Source organism: Aquila chrysaetos, chromosome 6 (genome assembly GCF_900496995.4).
Source record: "Aquila chrysaetos chrysaetos chromosome 6, bAquChr1.4, whole genome shotgun sequence".
Classification (NCBI taxonomy): domain Eukaryota; kingdom Metazoa; phylum Chordata; class Aves; order Accipitriformes; family Accipitridae; genus Aquila; species Aquila chrysaetos.
Genome location: NC_044009.1, coordinates 17,619,215 through 17,646,767, shown reverse-complemented (window position 1 = coordinate 17,646,767; position 27,553 = coordinate 17,619,215). Strand labels below are relative to the sequence as shown.

At 36.1% G+C, this 27,553-nt stretch overlaps 1 protein-coding gene across 4 annotated transcripts in view; it reads left to right on the top strand.

Annotated features, from left to right (window-relative positions):
* The window catches only part of TFPI (tissue factor pathway inhibitor), a 42,423-nt gene extending 15,376 nt beyond the window's left edge, over window positions 1–27,047 (top strand). For 2 of the 4 annotated variants that reach the window (XM_030018896.2, XM_041124063.1), the window contains exons 3-10: window positions 5,113–5,313; window positions 14,165–14,203; window positions 17,392–17,568; window positions 18,710–18,805; window positions 19,291–19,386; window positions 25,399–25,506; window positions 26,209–26,391; window positions 26,764–27,047. In XM_030018896.2, coding sequence (XP_029874756.1) covers window positions 5,113–5,313; window positions 14,165–14,203; window positions 17,392–17,568; window positions 18,710–18,805; window positions 19,291–19,386; window positions 25,399–25,506; window positions 26,209–26,391; window positions 26,764–26,876 — 1,013 coding nt within the window. In that variant the 3' untranslated portion in view covers window positions 26,877–27,047. Of the gene's footprint in view, window positions 1–4,079; window positions 4,166–5,112; window positions 5,314–14,164; window positions 14,204–17,391; window positions 17,569–18,709; window positions 18,806–19,290; window positions 19,387–25,398; window positions 25,507–26,208; window positions 26,392–26,763 lie in introns of all 4 variants that reach the window. The other 2 variants (XM_041124065.1, XM_041124064.1) reach the window with 2 other exon arrangements.
* Window positions 27,048–27,553: the final 506 nt, after the last annotated feature.

Here is a 27,553-nt window from a genome sequence, read left to right as displayed (position 1 = left end):
GGATAACCACAGAAACTCATATAAGGTTGAGAACACATAACCTGAGCAAACAAAACCAGAAAGTATTTTACGTAAAAAGTCAGGAAGATTCCTGACCAAGTTTTATTTTCCCAATTTAATTTATACAGTTCTGTTCTGAAAAGCAACTCTGCAGTAATACTGTTCTCTTTCATATTTATTGTGCTGTAAGTATAATACAGAAATGGGTTCACTTTCTATTTAAAAGTATGTATTTTTAGCAACCAGCCCTGCAGATTTTCCTTAAGAGTGTGAAGGTCAAGTTAGAGTCTTTTATTATGCCTACAGCTGGGGTAAAAATATTGGGTTTATTTGTATTAATGTAAGAGGATTAGACACTTTATTCACCACTTCTGGTTTAGTAATACTGTACCGCTTACTAGTAATGTGATAACAGTGCTGTGCATTGATCACATAAGGTCCATGTGCTCAGGGCTACAGCATGACTAACTGCAGATTATTAGAGCTCTCACAGTGAAATTACTGCATGTTAGTTAATAGTGGCTGTTCATGTCTTAAACTGCCATGTCTTGACTTGCAAAAGTTGCTATGCGAATGACAATAAATGCAGGAAAGGCTGTGCTGTGTAGGAACAGTCTTGGCCAGTATCCTGTTTCTGACAGTTGCCAAAAGTAGGAAGACTGAAGGAATGGAGGAAGAAGGTAGTGACATAAAATATGTGCGCTAAACTTGTGCTCGTTGTAAGCCATTTCATCAGCATTACTTTGCACTTACCACAAACTATGTAGTGGAAAGATTGTTAAGACAGAGCAGTGGACGTTTAGTGCCTTCAGTTATGAAAACCTATGTAGCTGATGTAATGAAGTCATTAAATTAAAAAATCAAGGGGCGGGGGGGAGAAGAAGGAGAGGAGAGGAGGTTTTGCTTTGCTTTCTTTTGGTTTTAGTATGGCAAGTAATAACTTTTTTGTGACAGTGAGCATCAGCTGTAACCATTACTTAATGTATTTCTAGCAAAAGAAACTCAATTTTCTTGGTCTAGGATAGTACAGTCCTATAATTCTATAGATTTTCTAAGTTTATTTGGACCAGATGCCTAAATTGGATGAGTAATAAATATCCAACAGGGCCAGATCCAATGTGGAGGATTAAACTAATTTTCTTTTAAAATGACAAATGCAACGTGCTATACTTAAGAAGGAGAATCAATGCATTCATAAATATAAGGTGGAAAGAAGACCTGTATAACAAGGTTGTATTTGCTGGAAAGTAAGTGGGAGTTGCAGAGCATTACAAAAATAATACAATGTTGTTGTAAAAGATGGCAAGTAACTGTGCTGTATTAAGAAAATAAAGGATAATTATTCCACTCTATTTGGCACTGATAATGCCTCAGGTAGAGGATTATGTTCAGCTCTGGGCAGCATACTTTAACAGTAATCCAGACCAATAGGAAAAGATCCAAAGGAGAGTTGTAAGAGGGTTAGAAAACAAGACCAATAAAAAGATTGTAAGAAGGGAGTTTGTTTAGTATAGAGATAATTGAGAGGAGACAATAGTCTTCCGAAAGAAAGAAAGTGGACCAGAGGTGGGCTACTGAAGTGACACAGTGAGTGCCAGGGGGCTGCTGCATCATGAACACTTCTGGGAAGGAGCTGAACCTGGAAAGCCCCAGGTAAAGGCTGGGAGTGCAAGAGGCAACTTTCTCTTCTGCAGCAGCCTGGAATTGCAAGACATGAATGGTGGATTAGAAAATGAAAACAAATTTACTATATGTATATGGTTTTAAATTAGTCTCTCTATGCACTGAAGGAAGTACAAAATTATTTAATATGCAATAAAGAATACTTGGGCTGTATATTACAAAAAAGACCTGTCTTGTAAGAAGGGTAGTGAAATCCTGGAACTGACTGCTTCAGGTTGCTGGGAATTTTAGTTCACTGGAGTTTTTTAAGAACAATTTGGACATCTGTCAGAAAAGGTCTTAGAGATATGCCAAAAATTGAATGAGAAACTCCATTAAAATTCCATCCAGTTTTAACTTCCCATGTTTCTATTGAAGAATATTCACTGACCTTCCTGACAGACATCTTTCTTAAATGTCACATATTGTGCTCTTCACAGAGGACCTAAAACAGAGTAGGAACAATTCGTTCCAGTGTTGAAGAGCAGAGGAGGAGGCCTTGTACTAAGAATTCATTTCCTCAAGGTATATTCCACATGCGACATGCGAAATGAGTATAGGCAGATTTGTATCAGTGCAGATCTACTGGCCAAACACTCACACTTGCCTTCTCATCTGCTGCTCTAATCTGAGAAGGAAAGCTAATTTTATACCCTCTGTGTGACTTAAGTGTTCCCAGGTGTAAAATAATGGGGAAAAATTCTTTCACTGTTCCCAGACACAAGAATGATCAGTTCCCATGGAACCCTTTGCGCCTTGTTTCTTCAGAGCCACTTGGTTATTGTTCAAAGTTGGAGGGTTTGGCCCCTGGAGGTTTCACAGGGTGTAGATTTTCGTCTATGGTAACTTTCTAGCACTCATAAGAAAATAGATGTCTGATTGCCAAAAAATGTGACACAGATAGTCATTATGTTTGCAGCAGATGTCAGTACATCTGGCAGTGGTAACAGTGTCACTGTGACTGCAGGGGAAAGGCCTTAAGAGGTAAGCAAAACAATGCTTTTGTTCTGTGGGTTTGATGGGCATTAGGCTAGAAGTTGAGACCAGAAAGTTCCTCAGATAAACTCTACTAAGCCATTTGTTCATCATCTTTGTGTAGTTTTGCAACTACGCTTGCACACTGTTTCTGTTTTGATAGCCCACAACATTGGTGTGGCATAATGTAGCAAGCAAAATCAGCTGACATAACCCTATGTCTGAAATTCCAGTAGTTAGGAAACATACTAAGTTTTCACAACCTCTTCTAGACTGAACTGGGTCACTGACACAGGTCACGTAGGAGACCTTATTTCTCGTGTGCCAAGAAAATAATGTGTTTAAAAACCAGCTGCCAGCCCTCACTCCAACCGCATTTGAGTTGGATCAGTTTCTGTGGAGCTCTGAATGTTTGATTTTGCCATTTCAGGAATTATTCCAAAAGTTACTGAGAACTTTGATGTTTTGAAGGCATTTTTTCCCTATTACTGAGTAGGGGAATTCCAAAGTTTCATTTCGCAATGCAGTATCCTCTCAACTTTTCAAGTTGAGCCTTTTTAAATCCCTTCCAAAGGATTCTGAAACCTGTTGGAGAAGTTTACACCTTTGAAGTCCAACTTGGAAACCCTTGTGACTTCTAAATCCTAATTCTTCGTGGACTCAGGAAGACCCAGATAAGGAAACTGCCAAGAAACAAAGTTCAGAAATCTGTTTGGCAAGCTGAGTTCCGTAGAAAGTTTATCAAATCTAACGTCTCTCAAAAATGTTTCTTTTAATTCATCCACGTTTCCTATTAAACAGTCTTCAATAATATTTCAAATCTATTTTCCTAATTTCAAAATCTGTAAATATAATTTCACTGATGAGGAAACAGTCACAAACTATTTTAGGGACTGAATATTTAATAAGAATTTTGAAATTAGTCATCTTAATCCGTATTTTAACACCAAATTGTCCAATTTTGGAAGATCTAATTATGTGCTACAATTTTTGTGTTGATGATAATTGTGTAATAAAGGTTGCTTAATTTTTCAAGGGTTTAAATGCTATGAGTTAAAATATTTTAGTGATGAAAATTGTTTCTTACCTGTAGGTTTAATAGTTATAAGCGGCTCAGGTGGAATAAAATTAGTAAAATTCCATTGACCTCAGTACTTATGAGGATTTATCTCAGCTGTACATTTCATTTAAAGATTATATAATAAGGCCAATTGTATATGTTAACATTAGATATCCACAGAGCAGGTAGGTAATAGTTATAAAAAATTTTGGTTTTACCATGCCATAAAGCCTGATTTTTGTGCATTCTTTTATTTAAAACTGGAAGCTTAATCTAGTTAGTAGTAGGAAGTTGTGCAATGATCACATAAACTCACGTCCTCATCCTTTTTTTTTTTTTTTCTTTTTTTCTTTCATCTCTCCTGTTTCCTGGGCCACTGCAGAGAGCACTGATAGATACTTTTGCATATACATGTTAAGAGACATCAATGTTCTGATTAGCTCTGGGAGAATGAATGAAAAATTTCGGGTCTGTTATTCTGGCTGCTATTGCAAGCACACAAACTCTGTAAAGCTTTCAAAATCCTCTAGGATAAAATGGTTCCTTGGAAAAGCAAAACAGAAAAAGATATTAAACAATATATTTATAAGGGAACAGTATCACAAACTGGATGGTCAGTCATAATTTCCTTATAGACATTGACAGTGTAAACTTTGCTAGTGTTCTTCACAATTTATGTGAAAATTTTTACAAAACGTTCCCTGATGTAATAATGTATATTGAAAAGCATAGAAATGGCACGATTTGAAAAGATACGGTTTCTTTTCACCTTAACTTTCTAGCTGTGTACGTCTTAGCTCTTGAAAGCTCTAATGCAAGAATAGTGGGGTCAAAGAAAATAAGACACTGTGATGACCTTTCAGTTGTACTGGATGGGTTTATGTACCAGTAAAGTGTAATCTGATAGGGGAATGGTGCCCTCTGCAGGGCTGTCTTGCTTAGTTCATCTCACACTGCTATGAGATGTCTTTATGAGCTATGTTCACTATTAGAAGTGCTTGGAAGAGAGCACAAGGAACCTGCTTTCTGCCTTTTTTATGCAGGGGTAGTCATTGTGTCTCTGGGAGCTACTAGGATTTTCTCAATGTATTCGTTGTTCAGAATTGCTCACAAGCTCCTGTGACTAAGGCACTATCCATAGCTATTTAGACATCTATGATGAGGAGGTAAAGTTTATGATATGAGCTGGTTTGGTGAAAATTGAAACCGCACATTTGGTTTGAATGGAATTTGTTTTCCAATGCAGATCATTATTTTCTTTTTACATCTATGTTTAGTGTGTTCAGAGCTTTACAGCCAGATGTTACGCAGTGCCTTTCTAGCAGAAGACACAAGCAAGCTCGTTTTGAAGCTATGATGTGCAGTGAAGCAAACTAACTCAATACCAGTTATTCTGCTTCTCCTCTGTATTACAGGTGCTGCTTCGCCACCACTGAAACTAGGGCATTCAGTCTGTGCCATGAAAGCAGATGAAGGTCCATGCAAAGCAATCCACCTGCGCTATTACTTCAATATTCAAAGCCGTGAGTGTGAAATATTTGAATATGGTGGATGCCATGGCAATGAGAACAACTTTCTAACACTGGAAGAATGTCAGAAGAAGTGTGTGGTAACAGGCCAGTACCCATTCTCTTATCCTCTTATCAGTTCTTCTTTCTGTTATTTCTCATCCACAAACCATATGAATTTTGGAAGTAGAGGCCCTCTTCAGTTCCTATTAATATAGTAATGTGATGCCTCTAATTATGTTCCCAAGTATTATCTTATGCTGTAGTCATCTGAATTATTTTACATTGTGCAAGCAAACATTCAGGATTTGCAAAGATAAGTGTGACTTTTTTTAGTGGACCTGTGGAATAGAGAGACCAATGCAAGAAAGCTTATTTTGTAGCTAGAGCCCTGTTTTGAATGAGTTCTTAAAGTGAAATTGATTTTGAGGCTGGTCTAAGCTGGTGGGCAGCACAGATGTTCTGTATTGCTTTCAGAGTATGTAACCCAATTTTTGGTCCCAGGTTTCTCCTTCACTTGAGAAGCTGATAGAAGCTGTCCAAAATCTTGGACATCTGCTATGATTCGACATAATTAGAACTACAGTAGTAAATAATTCTTATTAAAAATGTCAGTTATAGCTGTTTGTCAACATTTTGTTGAAACCTCATCAATTAATCATTTGAAAGAGAAAAATGAGATCCAAAATATGATACACAGCAGAATATGCAGAAAGTGCCTTGTGAATGCTGGTTTTGCTGTTAAAAATGATCCTTGTAATTAACTAAGGCTTTCAGCCTCATGAAAGTAACCAACTCCTATTCCTCACAGGAGTGTATGAAAGTTAGAAGATTCTTCAAATTGGAAGTTAATGCTAGTGGAGCTAGAAATTTGACAAGTTTGTATTTTTAGAGACTGAAGGAATTCAAGTCTTATTGACAGTTTCCTCTGGATACCTAATACAGATCTGACTTTCATGGGAGTTAGATGGAATGTGTCTGGCTGTGTAAACAGGAAGTGATAGTGAGGGAGGTACTGGGGGGGGAGTGAGGTGACAATAGAATTTGAAAGAAAATTCCAGAATCAAGAGCTCCTCAAAGGTGTGTGATAACCCTCATATAGTATACAAACTGCGTGGGGATTTTTTCCCAAGTGGATTCATATATTAGATGTTGATTTATTTACATTTTGAGGTAAGATAGAAGGATTCATTCTCAACAGAAGTTACTTTTCAGTCACATATGCCTTTGCCCAGCAGCAAAATATGTCATTAAGTGTTACTGAGCTCAGGACAGTGATGCTGGCCAATCCTGCAGTAGAGAACAGGTTACAGGTTGTTCTGAGGATGGGCAGCACAATCAGATGAAAATTGTTAGTCTCTCCCGCCTGTTAGAGATGTGCCCTGGCAGCATTCTACTTCTATGCACATCTCCGTATGTGTCATTTTGTTTGCCCTATTTTCATAATTTATTCTAGCCCTGGGCCTTTCCATAGAACTGAAAATCTGCTGATGTGCTATAGACACTGAGTTGGTTTGCAGGATATAAATTTTTACTTTCTAGAATTAGCATAGGTCTCTTTCAAGCACAGCAAGTTTATGTATGTTACAAAAAATACTGCCAGAAATTTCAGATTAGAAAAAATATTTCAGAAGCTCCTTTTTGGGTTTTCATACCCGAACAGACTATATATATATATATATATATGTATATATATATATGACAAGCTGATTTATAGCATTGTGCTTTGTCTGTAATAAATGCAAATGTCTGTTACTCACCTTCCATCCCTTCCAGAATTCACATCTGCGTAGTACTTAGATCAGGCCTTAAATCTGTTACATTGTCTGTTTCACAACACGTGTATTTCCTGATAAAAATTACTATGAATTGTGTCACTAGATTTATTCTAGTCATCAAATTAAGTGTTTGTCTCCCATCCTGGTGTCAGAGTAATGGCTGGAGCTGATGTGCATGTTACCCTAATTAATATTTTAATAATGTTTGTTAGTTATAAAGCTTCTAATCCTTAGAATCTGCAAACATTAACTGATCTTACAAATAAGCCAGGTATTGTAAATGACCAATTTATTATCTTCCTTTTTAGTGACAGAAAAAGAAAGGCAGTAAGGTAACAGACTGTCTTACAATCAGAGCAGGGAGTACAGCTCAGGGTGTCTGGTGTTTACTTGACTAGTAGGTATAATCTCTTCTCTTCTGTCTGTATGAACTATATAGTCTTAATACCTATTTACACTTCCACAAGGCTGATCAAGTTTTTCAAATAGTTACAGGTGTTTAAAATGAAAGGAAAAATTATTAAAAACTTTTGCAGGTTCTGTGTTTCCTTGTACTACTTTTCAGTTACTGGTATAGGTAGCTGACATTTCCTTGGAGATGTGTTTATGTAATAGAACAATTTGTTTGAATACAAAACAATGCAACAACAACACATGTCATTGTCGAGCATAGGCTTTGTGAATTTCTCGAGTCTGTAATTCAGTTCTTTGACTCAGACTTTTCTCCCTCTGTATTCAGTCCAGACACAGAAAGGGAAAGAATACATGAGTATACACATTTGTGATACATTTCTAGTATGACAATTTCCAATGGCATTTACGATCTACACGGCAAAGTGGGTCAGCTTTCTTACCTACACAAAGTGAGCCAGAATAGTGTGGCCCAGTGGAACAAGGCCTCGATGGGACTGTATGTGTCAATAACAGCAAAATTTAACCTGAAGTCTTGTACATGAGCAAAGTTTCACTGATAAAGAAGATACTGGAAGAACAGCTAACAGAGGAAAATCCATCCTTCCTAAAAGGTATCCCTGGTCTTCATCCCTTTGATCTTTCCAGCAAGGAGACTGCATGCATTTTATTTACTCATTAAATACTAAGTCAAGGCATTATTTACCATTCACGCCTATTGTCTGATCTGCTGGCACCACCCGATGTTTCTGTTATTATATCTGGCACTACAGACAATCCACTTGAAAAAAACAAAAAAAACAAAAAAAACCCCCAAAAACCAAAAACAAATATATGAACCTTAAATTTTAGAATGAAAGCAGATTTCAGTTATTCTTCTAATCAATTATGTTTTGCTTTCAAACATTTGCATGCTTATAAAACTATCTCTATCAGGATGGAAAAAACACTACAAAATTTCACTAACAACTTTTCAAAGTGAAAAAGATCAGATCACTCCGTTCTTTAAGTGAATGGCAGTTTTTTGGTGCATTTTACTTTAAGGATTAATTTGAAACTTATCTTTTGATGGCTTCTGGCAAGATCCACTGATGAGCTTCAGAGACCAGATGTGCACCAGGGAAGAAGTGGCAAGAATCAGTCACAATCTCACTCTGTTTTCAGGAGTCATATATGGGTAAACGCAGCGCTAATGATATTAAAATAAGGTATATTTTGAAATGACATCCCATTGAGGAACAATTGTATGGAAATCATAATTCCTTAGTTAGTAGATAACATAATCTAGCATTTCAAGTAAAAAAAAAAAAAAATGATATACAGAAAAACATCTTCCTGAATATAAACATTTTGCCCTAAATGCAAGCACACACAAAGTCGATGAAACTGTGTCCTACTTGGATCTGAAATGGGTCTTAAGCCGACTCTTACTGAACTGGCTGAGAAGGGAGGGAATCTTTAGATCAGCGATTCAGTTTCTTTTAATGTTGACATCTCAGATACTACTAGAAGTGCAGATTACTATTTTGGTGCTCACGTAGCTGTATTTGTTTCTTTAGAAATCAGTTAGGATAAAAGCTGTTTACAATATTGTTCTTTCTCCAGACCATACTATTTCTGTCTTGGATTCTTCATACCTGAGTAAAAAAAATAGATACAAAAGTAAGATAGAATTCTAGTAATATGTTTTTAAATCTTCATAAGAAACTACTGGATGAAAGTTCTTGGCAGAAAATCAAAGCAAGCAGAAATTCATTACAAAGGAATGGAACATCAGGGCTGTGCTTGACCAGTATACAAAACTAACAGAAAAATGACATTTTGCTCCTTTTCTACCTCTGATGCTTTGTTCTTACATTTCTACAAATTGTCCTATCAAAAGTTCTAGCTGGTCATCCTGTTCGGGAACTGAACTCTACAATATTTAAAGAGAGCAAATAGTCTTGTGCTGGTTATAGCACAGCTTACAATCAGTAACGCGTTTCAGATTTCTTGTATCAAGGCCTAAGTGATAATTCTGATATCTCTATATCTGGGTCATTTTCTCCAACCAGAATATGCCAGTTTTAGTACTTGTTGTTAGAGAAGGCAGGGATGTAGTGCTTGAGTCTTAAAAGGCAGTCTTGCTTCCAATTTCAGCTGAAGGTTGCCAACAACCAAACTGGGTATAAAAGACTTACATTTAGCATTTGGTAGTCATCACCCGTGTAAAAGTTTATGGCTAAAGAAACTGATGTCCTTCTTCTACTTAACCCAGCCTGGGCAGATTTTTGAGTATTAATTAATATTAATTATTCTGTATGGTTATCCAGAAGATGTACCTCTGTCAGAATTGAATGATGATGTTTTCGTGAGCATTCAAGACAGATTAATATAATTTTAAAGAGTTAAAAATTATTCAAATTTTGGCATTAATATTTTGCATTGTAATTGTCTGTTTATCTGACAAATGGCCTTTCTAGACTTAAAATTCTTCCTTTGTCATATGGCTTCCCTGAGTCATAAGGTTGTATCGTGGTTTTAAATTATATTCTCCCCCACCCCCCCCCCCCCCCCCAGACAACCAGCTTAAAAGTTTCTTTCTGTATTTATTGAATTTTCAGCACAGAAATTAATGATGCCTGCTGCTAAACTCCACAGTTAATGTGTACATAAAAGTTTAAAAATGAATGTTAGCAATGTCATTCTTAGAGAAAAACCTTCCTTAGAAGGCATTTTCTTCACTTCTACAGTGTTTTGTTGAGAAAATTGGGATTAATCTGTTACTAGTTATGGCTCCACAAAGTTTAATGAATACAATCTTTCAAGATAAAAAACGGAAAGTTATTTTTCTTGATTAGCATTTAGTTTCAGAAAGACATGGGATCTAGGATGTGAAGATAGCTCTTCTTTTTCTGTCACCGGGCAGGTTTTTGGTACTTTACATCTCATATCTGGTTTTGGGTTTCAGCTGGACCCACAACATTTTGCCATGCTTGGAGCAAGGTTGTTTGCAGGACTGCAGCTGCCAGTATCTCATCCAAACCACACAATTTCCTGGTAATTTGGAGTGTTTGTCCTAAATTCCAGTTTAAAGGCTAAGACAGGGCGAAACTAAAAAAAAGGCAGGGTTGATAGATACAGAATTTGGAATGAAAAGTGCCCAAAAGTCATAATCAGGTGCCATGAGTGAAGATCTATAAAATTATTTCTTCAATCTAACATTGCTATTTTGACTAATACTGTTATTTTGATTCTGACATATATGTTGGATCAATATCTGGAACAGATCTTCTGGACGAAATCCTGTACTGGCATATAATTGGCATAACTCCATAGAATAAAACTGAAAGTTATTTAAAATAAGAACTTGGTACTCTACCCAAGTACAGTATTTGGTGTATGCATAATAGTGATCCAGGACTCTGCAAGTGTTGAATCTGCTGTGAGGAACTGGAGCAATAAAGGCTTATTATTTGTGTATTCTCTGAATGAGTAGCAGCAGATAAAATGGTTTGGTGGCACGCACAGTATGCTGTTGACCATCAGCCATAAAACAAAGTAAACTAATAAGTTAACCTGCTTTTGCTGACATAATTCAGTAAAAAAACATATAATCCAGTAGGTTCTTTTTGTTAAATCTGGCTCTGTCTGGGCAATCTTGTAGTATATGGTTATATTCATCTTACTTAATGTTTCCAGTATTTATTACTGCAAGAAGATCACTATTTAGTAATTGTAGAAATCAGACTAAAAAGAGAGTATAAGTGATAGGGAGATGCTTAAAAATAAAGAAAAATCTAAGAGATACTCAGTTATCAATGTGAAGAATGTGAAGGTCAAGATTGCTAAAAATAAGCTGAAGGGAAGTTATGCGATATACATACAAATTCAGAAGAAATAACGTGAATAGTCAAAGTGTCTGATCTTCCAATATTAAGCACAAACACAAGAATAAATGAGCCAACACAAGTGAATTGCCAGGCTCCTTAAATAAGAAAAACTTTTTAAAATTTTTGAATGAACAAGCCATCAGACAGAATTAAGTAATTCCCAGAACTGACTAAAGCCAGTACAAGAGAGTTCAAAGAGCCCAACTACAGGTGGCCACTCCAAGACTCTCTAAGACAGTGTTCAGATTCAGGATGCCTAGTTCTGACTCAAGTCTCCTAGAAATCGGCTGCTACTTTTAAGAGGAGTTTGCCTATATGCTCCCTTGTTTACTGGATATGAGTAGAATCACAAATGTCATCAGTAGCACAAAGATCCTAATTTTCAAGGCATTGAATATATATCTTAGGCTACTTAAGCTTCTAACATGGGAAAATGCCTACTGATAAAAGGTTCTGGATGTGACAGCAATTCTAATGTCTGTTATTTATACAGCAGATCTGCTCAGAAATACAGTTTGTTTACAAAGAAGAAATTAACTCAGCTGTGGATTTGGCTTTTTGAGTTAAAAGAGAAGCAAAAAGACATTGTTGACGTGGTAGTAAGATTAAAATATTCTAGGCCTGCATAAAGTCACAATAAATTCTTCCTGTTCTGTGCCAGAGGAGTAGAGATCATATGCCAAAGTATGATTGCTAATTTTGGCCTGAAGGGGACAGCTGAGTGAAATTAGTAAAATGGCCTGATGTTAGTAGCCATGCTTTAAGTCATGGGTTTAAATGCTGAAGGCACAGCCTCCTACTAGTAGGAAGCACTGGAAATATGTTCAAACAAATGATATGTCACTCTAAAGTGCATGTCATGTATTTAAATAATATTGTTTAAGGATGCCAGCTGCATTGTCCCAGAGATGCAAGGAAAATGTATCATGACAGAATTTCGACCTGATAGATTTGCTTTGAAAATATAACACAGGCATGTCTCCAGAAGAAAAAGAAAAAACTGCAGTAGGATTATAGCACACAAGGCAGTACAGCTAATGCTAAAATATTATTAGTCATCATCTGCACCTCTTAAAATAGGAGCCACGAAAGGTATATCACTGTGTAAAGCATGGCTAGAAACACTTGCTCTGGAATGAGTGGAGAATAAACTGCTAAAACTCCTTTCAATTTTGGACTGTGAAGAGGTTGTTATAAATAGTGTGTGGGGGTCACACCTTATTAAAATTGCAAATTACAGAAAAGGTGAGGATACAGATGGGTCATGTATCTTCTGTTACTGCTTCCATAATAAGGAAGGGCACAGCAGCAACTCTACTTTCCAGCCTGAATTGTTTTCATCTGAGGTCTTGCTAGTAGGTATCTCCAAGCCGAGATAGGGCACAGCACTCCTGTATCCCTCACCTTTGCCAGCTGGGCAGAGCAACTGTATCTCACACACGGTCACAGACAGGCTGCAGTGATGTCCTTTAGGTGTATGACTTAAAGGCCTTCTGGGAAACGTGGCATGAGAGACTAATGCACGTGATTTAAATTCAGATTAAAATCTATCCTTCCCTTTCAATTCTCTTTCATTTCATATTTCAAAGAAGGCTAGACCATGGGTTACACTGAGGCTTTATGAGCAGGTCTCTGGAAGACGTGTATCCACTGATGCAGGAAGAGCCGTCAGCAGTAAAAAGTAGTTGTAATGTGCTTCTGCTACTGAACTGGTACTCCTGGCATGTACTATAGGGAATTGTGTCTTCTTAAGGGGGACTGTGGTAGCTAAGTAAGATGGCTGAAGTCAGGCAAATGTACTGCTTCATTATAGTATGTTTGATTGCATTTGCTTTCCAGCAGACAACTTCAAGCAAAGCATTAGCTGTACCACTCTATCCCTTCTCTCATATGCAAGAGTTCAGTAGGCAAAGGAGAAACTAGCATTTTATAATGCTATTAAGAAAAGCACAAGTACAAAACAAGAATTATGAAGCAATGTGATTAAGATGACTTAGGTGAAGTTCAGAAGCTGCTATTTCATGTGCTTTGCAAAATATCTCTGTAATAGAAAATGTATAAGCTATTATTAGCCACTTTTCTCTCTCTCAGCTGCTGAAAAATTTTCAGCCTTTATTACACATTGGCTGAGCCAGTCTCCCCTTGGACTCCTTTGTAGTTTTATGATTAGGCAGTCTCCTAGAAGGGGAAGAAGGTTTGTTTTCAGTTGCTGAAATGGAATGTGGGGTTGAATTCAGATATCCAGCTTCTTGAGCAAGTACAATAAAACCCAGGCTCCTCCATTACAAATGACAATAGCAACTTCATCACTGCTGATCATGCACTGAAAGAACAGTGCAAACAAGTTTGTCGTCTATACTACCCTAAAGGTAGTTGTAGATACTTGGCCAAATGGGCTATAATATCATAAACAGCATAATGAAAAATTTACTCAGACACTACATAGCATAGCAAAGAATTGGATAGCATGAGAGAGGTCTTTATTGTTAACTATATCAGCTTGAAATCTATAAGCAGTATCAGTAGCTACAGCAGTTGGGTTAAGTTAGTCTGCTAATTACTCCTCTTTTGAGGAGTAAGATTACATAATACAGGATTATGGTTCCAGTCACATAAAGAGGAATTTCTCTGTTCAATTCAATATTGGCGTAATTTGATTCCAGTACTTTCATATCCTCAAGTTTCCAATATAGCAGGTGGTCTCATAAAAAGGAAATTATACTTCTGTCCTCCAGAACAAGCTTTTGTGCTGCTCCCCTAATAAAGAGAGGAGAGAAGGGGAAGAGATGCTGTATTCTTCCTCTTCAGTGCTCATCGTCACTGCTAAGCACCCTAGTGTCACAGGTGAGACAACACGTCTGCTTTTGCTAAATACTTTTCTTTTTATTTATATTGCAGAATTGCCTCGGAAGATGATGTTAGCAAAAATTAAGAAAGGTAATTAAGTTTACATAGTAATCTAAGACTTTTATACAACGATAAGGGATTTAGCTTCTTTTGATAAATTCTTTATGTGTTGTTCCAAGCTATCTCCTAACAAATCCAGCAATGTCAGACTGAAGTGAGTTCTTACTCCTAATCATCATCTTCTGTATTCATCAAAGACTTTGAGGACAGTTGTGGTCACTGAAGATGGTAGCTGCAATCTCTTCTCGCCAAAATAAACACATCATGACACTTTTTTCTCTTTCTTCAGTAAAGAGAAAAGAAGGACTCTGCAGAGATTCAAGCATTGTATAATTAGCCATGATGTGGAACTCTTATTGTGTGTTTTGAGAATAATTTAAATGCTTCCTCTGCTGTTAGCAAAAATAGGAGAAGATCAATCTGAAACAGAACTTTTCAAGCATTGCCTGTGTAGCAGCTAACATAGGTTAGGGCAGATCCCCTAATTACACATTAAGCAAGGGGGCAAGTTTCCCAATCCTGAAGGGGCAAACCATTTACAGAAATTTAAATGCCTAATACCCAGACTTCCTAAATAGCCAAAGCTTAAGCACTGAGAATCACTTGTCTGAAACACTGTTGGTCTCTTAAGGTAACCTGTGTTCCTAACAAGGATATTTAAGTTTGATGCTTGCAATAGAGCTTGTGAAGACTTATTCTACTCTTCCTCTTTCCACATTAGAGACTTATCTGGATTGGGCCCAATGCTGGTAGCCAGAGTTCCCTGAATACAGGCTTGAGTAAATTTTTTTCACAAGTCAGCTCCTCTTTCTCTGCTTACCCTCCCTCATCCCTCCTACTTGCTTCCTCTTGAATTGGTGTGCATTTAACTCCTCACAGAAATACCAATACTTGCACATACATTTTGAAATAGACTAATTAAATAATTTATCTTTGCAGAATGGTATTTGGAATATTTTCGTACTGAGATGATGGTTTTCTTTTCCTGTTTTCTACTGTCTTTTCCATTCTTAATGCACAAAAAAATTAATCATGATTCTATGCTATGGAAGTTACTAAAGTTGATTTTCCACAGATGCTGCAGACATTTGGCACTACTTCCTTTAAGGTCTGACCCTAGTTCCCTGCTTTTAATGACAAAACAGAACATATCCTGTTAAATGCAGCTCGTGGCTGTCATCAACATCATTACATGTTTACTATTGTTTCCAGTAATGTAGTTTTGAATACTGAGTCTCTGAAGAAAGACATGGCATTTAAAGTATAATACTAGTTTGTATAGTTAGGATTATATTGCCTTCATGACCTCTCTCTTCAAAAGTGGCTGTAAAAGTTAGCTGTGAGCTCAACATTTTTGGACTTTATTTCCTTTTTCTGCAAGAATTATTTTAATATAAGGATTTTCTAAATTAAGAGCAGCTGTTTTTAAGAGCCAGCCATAATCCTGCAGGCTACTTTACATACCTGTATTATTATCTGCCATCCTTTCTCAGTTAATATCTATCTAATAATCTTTTTCTGTTATTTCACAATATTTTACAATGTTTGATGAAAATATTGTTTCTGTAGCTCCTATTGTCTGTGAGCTCCTAATAGATGGTATATGGAATAGATACCACTCTGGTAGATTCTTGCCTGCTACCTGTCTACGTAACTGTCTCATTTCCGTTCTCAGCTGAAAGTATATCATATGCCTTGCCCATACCTTTCATATTTGTTGGTATCTGTGAACTTAGTTTTGTAAATCTGTGAACACAATAGGTGCTGCATTTGAATAGTAAGAAACGTGAAATATCTGAACTATAGAATACATATACTTACTGGCAGAGAATGAAATTTGTAGTGAAAAATCAAAATTAAGCTATCCAGGAGTGCTTAAAATAGTTGATTTTGTTACTTTATGCAAGAATATTTTAATGTTTTAATCTTACATGTGATCTCTGAAAATGACATTTTGCTGTCCATGAAGCTTTATAACAATTGAAATATAGGATATTGACAATTATTTCTTGGAAAAACACTAATTATGAGCTATTATAATGTTTTATATAAATATATGATGTGCATCAATTGAATTTAGTAATATTCTTATTCTAGTGATGGTTTTTAATAGATACTTGGCTAAAATAGCTGTAATAGGATTAACTTCCTTACAACGCTGTAATCTAGTCCAAAAATGTTAGGGACTTCAAAGTAATTGTTCTATAGTCATTTTTATTAAAATGGCAGCCCTCTGCACACTGTTTTAGTCTCAATATTCTATAAGTTTCACAGGTAAGGAAGGCCTTTATATGTGACATCTGATATGATTGTCTTATATGATGGCTAAATATACTTTTCTCTGCAAGTCAGCTCACTCAAGAATCGTATTTCAAAGTATCTACTAGCAAGAATTTGAGAATACCTCCATACGTATTTCATTATTGTTCCCATGATTTTCTTTTAAGAATATAATTTTGAGGGAAAAATTAAATATGGTGAGAAATTGGCATTTGGGGATTATTATACAGCTATGTGTTTTTCTTCCTTGCCAGAAGCCATGATATCATGCCTTGATATTCAGTCAAATTATGCAGTATTCATTTGTTAACTTTTTCTTGGTTGATATTATAGTTACTGCTTGCAAACTAGGAACTGGGACTGAAAAATGATGGTTAGAATAGCTGCTCTGTCTCTGTTTCCTGTATCCTTTTATAGCAGTAGACTGTCACAGACAAAATGCATTGTTAGATTTTTTTTTTTCTGTTCTTTTTTAAAAACTATTTCCTTTTTCCTTCTATTTTAACATTGCTTTCTGTATAATTCACACTAACATTGACTAAACCAACTACATAAATGACAAGAATGTGTACTTAGTTCAAATGATCCAGCTGGGAATCAAGTCTTGTTTTGATTCAGAGCAAAAACTGATTTTCATCTTAGAGCTTATGTAGGAGGACACTTAAAGGAATCATTAGTCCTCATTTTCCAATATATAATTTACTGGCTACCTGAAAGGAAAAAAAGCAATAAAAATATCCCTATAATGCTCCAGCATAATATTGCAGTGTTATATATAGAACAAAAGCAGTACAATAAAGCAGCAGTTTGTATGGTCTTTAGTCCAAAGTTACAGGTTTATTTTATAAACTTCCTTCAGTTCTATTGTTGTCTTGGAATGTGTGTTGATTTTTTTTTTTTCTTCCCCCACCCTGTTCATCATTTACTATTGTTCATAGAAAAGCCCAATTTCTGCTTTCATGAGAAAGACCCTGGAATCTGCCGAGGCTATTTTTCCAGGTATTTCTATAACAAAGAGACAAAGTCATGTGAAGTATTCAAGTATGGTGGGTGCCTAGGAAACCAGAACAACTTCAAGGATTTGGAAGAATGCCAGACTACCTGCCAAGGCAACTGTAAGTTGTTGTCCTCGTTATTCTTAGCTTTATTCTTGTATAAACAATGTTGTGTTTTGAAGATACCTTGCATGGAAAAAAAGGCAACTTAGGGTAGGTACTCTGAGGTGCCAATAATTTGTATCTGAAATTAACATTAATTACATGGGTTTTTTTAAATAAAAATACAAAAAAGAAAAAATATAAATTAAAAAAAATGCAGGTACTATTAACTTTAATGAATATTACAGGACTCTTACTTTTTTACTTTTCTCATGACAGTTAATCTAAAATCTGCCAGCTGTTTGGCTTTATAATATCATAAAATGCTAATGTATATTTTTTAACCTGTATATCTAAATATACTCTTTTCAAACCAAGTCTTGACATTCCTGTATTGGCACCTCTTTTCATTACAAGACTTGTTTTTTACTGGTTTTACTTGTTTTTACTGTTTCCTTGTTGTGCATTGCTAGCTTCCCACCAAAGAATTATGGGAAACCTGTCTCTCACTTCTGAGTGATTTGGCTGTGCATCTTAGGCAGCCATTCAGACTGACCATAGATCATTCATCTACTTCCTCGTACTACTAGTTCCTATGAATTGTTCTGTATCAGAATATAGTAACCTTCATAACTGCTCTCCCCTTCACAAAATACTTCATTTTATTCATAGGGTTAATGCATTTTCCCATGCAGACCCTCCAGATCCTTTTGTCTTGCTTGTCTCTAGTGGGCCTTTTTCCAGGACTGTTTCATAATCTGTCATTTTGGCAAGGGGAACTTGAGTGTATTCACATTTAGAATAGGAAAGACCCACTATAGTTCTTTTGTAAAGATTTTTTTTTTTTTTTTTTTTTTTTAAAGATATACATACAGAGCAATGTGCTTTTCCCCTACCTTTGCCGAAGCATTTCTTCCTGGGCTCCTATTCTACTTTTACCTTTTGGATTAAAAGTTGCAGAATGCTTTTTTTTTTCTGGCTTTAATCTGAAATAACACCTCTATGTAAATTTGTATGAATACCCAAGAAGAAAGAGAGAATTAGGGGGCATTGCCATGGTTTAAATAGATCAAAGTTTTTACCTTAGTGATATTGAAACATTGATACCAATTGTTTCTTGTGTTTTTTCCTTATTGTTTTTCCTTTGTTTTTCTTTTAGCAAATTTATTGCCAACTGTTCCAGCTGAAGAGCATCCTAACACTGTGAACAGTAGTTCCCCAGCAGAAGAACCCAACCAGTTCCCTGGGATTTTTGGTAAGAATTTGCTTTTGCTGTTTATAGTTATCCTTTTTTAATGCAGACACTCCTTGGCTTGTCCAGTCCTTTTCCCATTTATTTGAAGATATGTATCTTAGCTGAAATACATAAGCACAGTGAAGTCAGTAGCATTAAAACTAGCTTCATAGCCATTTGCTTGTCAGTAATATGTATTTTGAAAAAGGCTTACAATTGCAAACGTTAGAAAGTCTGCTAGTAATATAAAAATAACCTTCCCAAACCATGTTTGATTTAAATCTTACATCGGTAAAATTAAAGAAGAAAAAGGAATCCATCCCAAAGTTGCCTCAGCACATCAGTTTCTTATGCCTTTGGGACTTGAAGAAATGCTGCCTTTTGGTGGTATTAATACTGGCATGGAGCAAGGCAAATGAGTACTAATCATAGCTTATTTTCAGAGCTTTGTTGTGTCTAGATAACCTGTCACTTACTGTTTCACCCTCCCTTTTTTTTTCTTTTAGTCAATTTGTTGCCAACTGCTCCAAATGACGAGAAGTCCAATACTCTGAACGGTAGCTCCCCAAAGGAGGAGCGCAACCAGTTTCCCATTTTTTTTGGTAAGAATTCACTTTTGCAGTTCTCAACTCTCAGTCTTTTATATGCCTTCTGGATTGCTTTTCCATTTCCACCTGTTTTCCAACATGTCTGAGACTAAAGAATGGGCTTACATCTATGTCAAATTTTTTGATAAGCAGAGAAAGTTAAAGCAAAGAAAGATATTGCTTACAGATTTTCCATAAATATCAGAAAGCGGAAGACTGACCACATCTTGTCCTCTTCTGAAACTGTGCACTTCCTGTAGGTCTGATAAATACAAAAATTTAAGGACCAAGAGCAGAAGCAGTGATGCAGAGTTCTTTTAGTCAAATTAATATTTTTGTGGGGATCTAATTGGCAGCCAATTTAAAGCTCCTTTTACCCATTAAAAAAGTACCATATTTGGATTTTGGAATATGGCACAGTATATTTATCATAATACATTTTTATTTTCACTAAGACCATATTAAACTCAGTTCTTGGTTTGAGTATAATCAAAGTGAGTGTGAATTAATTTTGTGTCTGCTTCAAGGTATTTTTGCGCTATGTATTATAAAGCAGATGAGAATCTGTACTTTTACTGTAGAGGGCTAGTTTTTAACAGTTTCTGCAGCTGGACGCTGTCCACTATAGATTGCTGGTACTTGCTCACGCTGTAAAGGGTGATTGAATCTGAGGCATGTCATTTTTATGATCCACAGTTATGCAAGAGGAAACAAGAAACAGTTGGAAAAAGGCTGAGCGTTCTTACCAAGTATTTCTGTTGGGTTTTTGTATTTACACTTCCTTGTACTTTTGGGGATTGAGTGATGGCTTACAGATTCATTAAGGTTTTTGTGTTTTATACAATGTGCAAGATAATGGGCATGTAGGATAACATTCCTGTGCTCTTTGCTTCGAGTGGTATGTCTAATAAAGCTTGAATGTGTGTTGTATTCTATTTTTTTTCTTGTACTGTGATCCACCTGTGCTGTTGGGTTGAGGTAAGTTTTGGTGATAATTGGATTGTTTGTTTACCACATACAGAGCATCAATACACTCTGTTATTAAAATGACTGAATATAAAACCGTAAAGCTTCTGGCAAGTTATTTTACTGAAAAATAGTTGAATGATTGAAGGCCTGGAAATAAGTCTAGGGACATAAGAGCATACATGTTCCCTGAAGGTTTTTATTCATAATATGAATCCCCAGATCCCCAAAACAAGCAATCTATACAAGCAAAGCGGCATGTTTCACTATGTTTTTCTCAGAGGAAACGGAGGGGTTCTTGGTTGTGTCAGCAATTGTGAATTTTCTGGTAGAGCAGATTTTGGGAGAGAGAGGTGAGGGTAAGAGAAAGAGAAGACTTGAAGGTTGGTGGAAGAACGGGTCAGGGAACAAGGGTGGGTGGAGTCAGTGTAGCTCGATGGGTCAGGTAAGAAACGTGACCTTGGAAGGACCAGTGCGTTTCAGTGGAAAGTCTGAAGACACCACAGGTTCTTCCTACTACATAACCTTTGTCCGCCTTACATTAGCCTGTCCCATGCAGCCACCTGCTGCCATTCTGTTTATCAGCCTGTACCTTTCAGGTTGCTGGGGTGGGCTAAAATCCTGTGCTTTTGTGCAATCCCACTAAAGGGGGAGGAAAGAGTAGGGCCAAAACTGACAGCTGATTTCTCCACAGAGGTGTGGAGAACATAGCCTCCATTCTTGCTATTACTAGAGGCAAAGGTGTAAACTGAAGTTGCAAGGCAGAGCCATCTCACGCAAACATGCACTGTGACTCCCCATGGCCCTCAGCGAGGGACAGAAATCTGGCTGTGCACATATGAGGTCAAGATGGACTGTTTGGGATGGAGTGGCTGATGCCCATCTTTTCAAGCACAGGCAAAGTAGCTGGTCTGCCACTGTAACATCTATTTTGCATATATATTGGCCTGGCTATGTATCCTTTTTTTTTTTAAATACTTGACCACCATTAAAAAAAAATTTGCAAGGAGTTGTCTCTTATAGAATACCTTACCTCACAACTGAAATGCTATTCATCTTGATTTCAAGAAAAAATACAAATTATTGGTGGTATGTATAACTCTGTAACAATATCAGATTAATAGATTTCCAACAAAGTTCTTGATCTTTAGAAAATTAAACTCTTCTACGGCCAAACAAAACAATTTTTTTTTCTTCTGCATATAAACATGAAACTTCTAGTGCTATCTCTCAGCAATGAACTTTCTGCAGACAATGAAGATTGTTCTGGTCTTACTCTGCTGCAAGACTTAAAATAACTTTTATTCTGGGAAAGTTAAGAGAAAGTGAATCCAAGAATCAAACCTTTCATTTTTAGATTATACAAAGTGATCTATGATAGGAAATTATGAGTGCTATACCCTACGTTTGATTTGTGAGATCTAAGTGGGATGCAGGATCAAAAGTCAATTTTCAACTCACCAAATGTGGAATGGCACACAGGCAGTTGCTGTTATTACTTATCAAAGTCACGGCCATATCTTTTGCTGATATAAATTGACACAGTTTCATTTGCTATAATGGATCTGCACCAATTTATACCTACAGAGTACCATTAAGTGCAGATGACTCATTATTTTTGTAATAGCTTGTCTACTTGAAGATTCTTTTATTTTCTCTTTGCTGCAATCAGAAATGAGATATTGAAGCCTGCGTATATCAAAAATCTGGCAATAAATCTGAAGCTTCATGAATGTCACACACCCATGTCTAGCGAAAGAGAATGCAGTAAGCATTGTTTCTCATCCAACTCACCAAGATCATTTCAAACTTCTTTTGTACTGTGATCAATTAACAGTTCATTGTCACACAAGCCCAGCTAAGCCTGAGAGATAACGATTATTGTTGCAATACAGGGTTGGGATTATTTTTATAAATATGAGTCTATATCTGAATATGCATATTTCAGACATTCTGAAGTATGATCGTGTCATCTGTTCACACCACAGAGAGTGGTGTCTGGGATTCAAGAAAAGGCTGTATTATAAGGATTACATCTTAAACCATACACATTTAAAGATTGTTTAGGTAGCAGTGAAGGGTAAGATACAATAGTCTTTTTCTAGGTAAGAACAATAGCATTTTTTATCTACTGCTTATTTCATATAATTAGTTTACCTATTTTTTCAGAAACAAAATATTGCAGTTTTGGGTCTCATTCTCTCACCAAAACAAAATCAGTCCAAACACCTGCCTCATCAAGAAAAAGAAGTACCAGAAAGATAAAAGAAAGATCTGTGCTGTATTTTGCTGTTGTAAAGCCTGAAACCCATTTGAGCAGCTCCTGCAGAGCTAGTGGCAGGAGTTCTAGTTCCCAAGCTCCACTTGAGATGGGTTCCAAGCTCTAATTACCTTCAAAAGTTTTTGATGGAATTGGCATGTTTCTGAGGAACACTTTGTATTGCATTGTATCGGCATTTTCCAGAAGAAAACTTTACACCTGGAAATGTTTGACTAACTCAGCTTGGAAGCTTTCATTTGTCCTTTGCCTATATGAATTGTAAATTCTTTTTTCCCATGCCTGTTCATGACCTGATTTATATGGCGTATTTTTGGCAAATAATATACGTAGCAACTCCAAGTTTATGAGCATGCTATTGGATATTTAAAACCTGTTTAAGTCAGATATTTTGGATAAACAGAATAGCATGAACACAACGGTGAAGCCAGATTCTTAAGGCTTATTGCTGTCAGTGTAAATAACCAGTTCATTTCTGTAGAAATTGCATCAAAGGCAATAGGATGGGCCGTGTAGTTGCATGTATAAGAAAGTTAGAAAGTGTTTCATGACATTTATTAATTTTTAGGTTCATACGATCCACTTAGTGTTAACATGTAATGAGTTATGTAATGTTATGAGTAATGCTACTTGCACTGTGAAAAAAATTGTTAAAAGGTAACCTAAACTGAGGAAAAAAAGTAGAGTTAAAAACAGCATTTCTATCTCAAGTAGGCTCTCAATACAGTTGGTATCTGTAATTCATAGGCCTCTAATGACTAGATTAGGGAACATAATTCTGACAGTGGGACATGTATTGCTTTTTTTTTTTACTGTTTTCAGTGTGTACCCCTTCCTCTGTGTAGTTTTGCAGGTTATGGGATTTGCTTCTTTCTTCTTTTTTTCCTCCATAGAAAAAGCAGGAGATAAAACATTTCAACAACTCTCAGAAAAATGAAGTTGTAAAACCAAAACATTTGAGAAACTCAAGAACAGGCATAATATCTAAACTTACTGTAACATCATATACATAAGTACAGCATTAGAAGCTGGGGCTGAACAGAGAAAACTTACCTGGATCTAATGCTCCTAGTGACTGTGTTAACATACTAGCTCACAGGTTTATAGATTGTCCCGCCAATAGAGATGTTGGGCTGGGCATGACACAGTACATATTTTATATTTACAGTAACTGAAAGTTAACAAGTCTTAGTGATCAGTATATTAAAATCAATCCATGTTTTTTATGATCCTCAACAGACAGGAAATTATGTCATTTTATTTTAATATACTGTTTTGTTGGAAAAAAGTGGCTTCGATATGGCAAAACTAAGAGGTTGTCTTCATGGGCTGGTTGCTTCTGTGAGTGTAAAGAATATGTAGATATTTTTGAGGATGAACAGGTATGGTGATTGGTATCTGGGGCATTTATCTAGTAATGAGCTAGACAAACACCACCACAATTTTTAGAAAGAGTACAAGAGGGATTCTAAAAAGCATTTGTCTGCCACCCTGCCAGTTGCATTGTATGTACATAGGTAGTCCTTATTCACCAGCAACTACATCACTGGCTCCATGGCTCCCCTAAATCTTATAGTTGCTGTGAGAACTCCTTCATGAGGGGCCTATGGAGTGTCTCTGGAAAATTTTACATACCAGATAAGTAATCTACTTAAAAGGTGTAGCTTTAAATTCTGTTATATAATTAACAAACCTATGCTATTTGGCCCTTTCAGCACTGGCAAGCCTTTCTGCTCTGTTCTTTTTAGGTTCAGAAATTATCAGGTTAAAATTAGGTAAGCATTTTTTTTTAATGTTGCTGAACATATGCTTTGAAAGCTAAGATCCTCTCTAGCTAGAGAGAGATGACATTAGTTCTAGGCATAAGAATTCTCAGTTAGAGTGGTACCAAAAGTATTGTATTAGTTAATTTAACTACCATCTTCATTATAAATAAAACAGTAGATGTAATATAAATTGTATTACATTGTGGGCTCTTACTCTGGATCCAGAGTGGACCTTACTCTTACAATAATGTCACAGTCATGAAAAGAAATTAAGTAGTGCTTGCTTTATAAGCTGAAACTAACTTAATATATCTTGGAAAATGAACTTATGACTCAGTTTTTGCATTTCAGGATTCTTTTTGAATAGTATGATGTTGCTAACACAGCTTCAAATATATCATTAATTTCATTTTGCTGTCTTAGCTCTCCATAAATCACCGTTCTGTTTCTTTCCTAGCAATTTTTCATAGTCTTTCACCATTCCAGTTCAGCTATTATACTTGGCAGATGAACCTTTTTGAGCAGGTGTAATATGTGTAAGACATGTAAGATGTCCCATGTTCTTTCTGGATATTTTCTTGTCACTCTCTTGAATTGCCCAAGTTAATTCTTCTTAATAACTTCTTGCTTTCAGCAACTCATCTGCTTCCTACTTTTGTGACAACAGGATGTCCCCAGCTCTGTTGTAACCCAAATTATTCCCTAAAATTTTTACTTGGTTTTTCCTCTAAGCCACTTCTACCTGGCTTTGTAATTTCAAGAAGGCCATCTGACTAGATTCAGGTTTCCATTTATGCATTCAGATCTCAGCTATCTCAATTCTGCTCCTTCTTGAATGAAAATGACGCTCCTTTAGGTCCCTCATAACTGATGATATAATGGCTCCCATTTCTTGCATCCTGTGCAGCAATTGTGTCAGTTCTGATTTTGTATATGAGTCACTCCAGGGTGATAGATGATGGAGTTTCTCCTGGTTTGGGAATTCTGGCACGGATTTGCTTCTTCAGCTTGTTCCAGTGCCCAGGTACTCCGGATACCTCAGGTTCATCTTCCGGTGTTTCAGTTCTCATACTCTCACTTGCAGTGACACTGAAGAAACAAACCATCAGCCTACTCCTTCGAATGGTAAAAACCTAACAGCAGCACTAAAGCACTAGCATCTCAGTCACTTCGTGCACTTATTCTTCACATTCAGTCCTTTGTTATTCTGAGAGTTACGATCTATTTCTTGATAATTGCTCAGTGTTTTCCAGTAGACCGACTTCTATTACTTAGGTCAAGCTTTCTGTATTCATACGACAAACCCAATATTAAGGTATTGAGTCTTACATTGGAAATGCTGGGTACTTTTACCTTCTACTTGATTACAGAATGTCTAGCAGCAATTAAGAAAATTCACTTTGTTAATGATCATAAATATTTACCATATTTTTAAAGCTGTCCAAGTTTAATTTATGTCACTTCACTTCCTACAAATGCTTCACTTGAAACTTCTCTAATTGAATTCACGTACTATCTTCTATCACAGAAATAGCAATTTTATCACTAAATATATAGGAAATGAACCTTACTTTCAGGTAAGCTTTTGCTGGCTTTTGGAATTCAAAGAGAGAATAACATTTGCTGAGGTATTTTTTGTAATCATAAAAAGACAGATGCTTATGTAAAGTATCCTGGATTTTCAGGAGGGCAGAATTAAATTTGCCAGTAAATTTCATATAAATTTCAAAGTTCTGTGAGCTTCAAATCCAATATATAATATCAATATAACAGAAAATTGGTAAACTGCAGTGTTGTCTCTAACCTTGTTTTTCTTTGTATCTGTAGAACCACCTCCTATCCCTTCTTTGTGCATGACCCCTATGGACAGAGGGCTTTGTAGAGCCAAAGAGTTAAGATTTTTCTACAACTACTCAACTGGAAGATGTCACCCATTTAGCTACAGTGGTTGTGGTGGGAATGAAAATAATTTCACCTCCAGAAAGTCATGTTTGAGGATCTGCAAGAAAGGTATGGGTAGTGATACTGCCACAGACTGCCGTAAGAGGTAAATATTATGCAGGCTGAAACATTCTTGAAACTTTTGGTACTAAGCATTGGCCTGATAAAATGTAACAGTGAAAAGTCTTAGAAAAGTGAAAATGGAAATCAGAAGAGAGACAGAGCTAGAGAGAAAGATGGACAGTAAAATACAGTGTACAAGAACAGAAATAAGACAACTTGGCATTGGTCAGGCATATGAAGACTTTAGGTAAGACAGTGTTCTTTCTTCTTTTTTTTAAAAGAATATTTCTTGAAAACAAGACTTGTCTCTTATTTCTGATAATCTTGGATGTGTCAATCCCACAGCATCTAATCTTTCTTTCATCATTTTACCTTTAGGATTCAATAAAAAAAAAGGCGAAAGAAGATTAATAAAAATCAACAAGAAAAGAAAGAAACAGTCAGTAAAGGCTCTGGGCGAGGAAATAATCCCTGAAAGAATACAACTTTGATTTTTATGGAAATGTGTGGTAAACTACTATCCACCTGTGAATGCAAACCTTTAGTGTACAACATTTAAATGTATTTACTGTACTGATTATTTTGATTACATATTATTAAGCCACTTATATTTTCATTATGTATTCCTCATTCATGTTAATAAACATCACATTTTACTTTGATAAAGGCTCTTAAATTGTAGCTTGATTGTATATAATTGTCAGAGCTGAAACAGGACAGAACAGACTGTGTGGGTGTATAACTTATAATAATTAAAAAGTAGACAAGATTCAAATTTACTTTATTACCCCATTCTTTTTTGACATCTATTTTTGTGCTAAAGAAAGCATGATTCTTGTCAAAGAGTAATCACTTGTCAAGCATGATTGCTTCAATCATAGATTAAAAGATAGGTCTATTGCTATAAAAAGGAAATAGACACTGGGTTTGTTTTAATCAGATTTATTTTAGGTTATGCAAGCTAGATTTAACTCCATCAAAGTGCATATAATTACACTGTTGTGAAATGAATGTCAGATCAGAAAAGCACCAAAAACCATAAGAGAATGTTAAAGTTGTAAATGTGTGAAGCAATGTGACAGATATTTGCAAAGATTTAAAAATACGTTTGCTGGGATCGTTGATTTTTACCCTTGTTACTGAACTATACTCATGGCTAGCAAGTTAA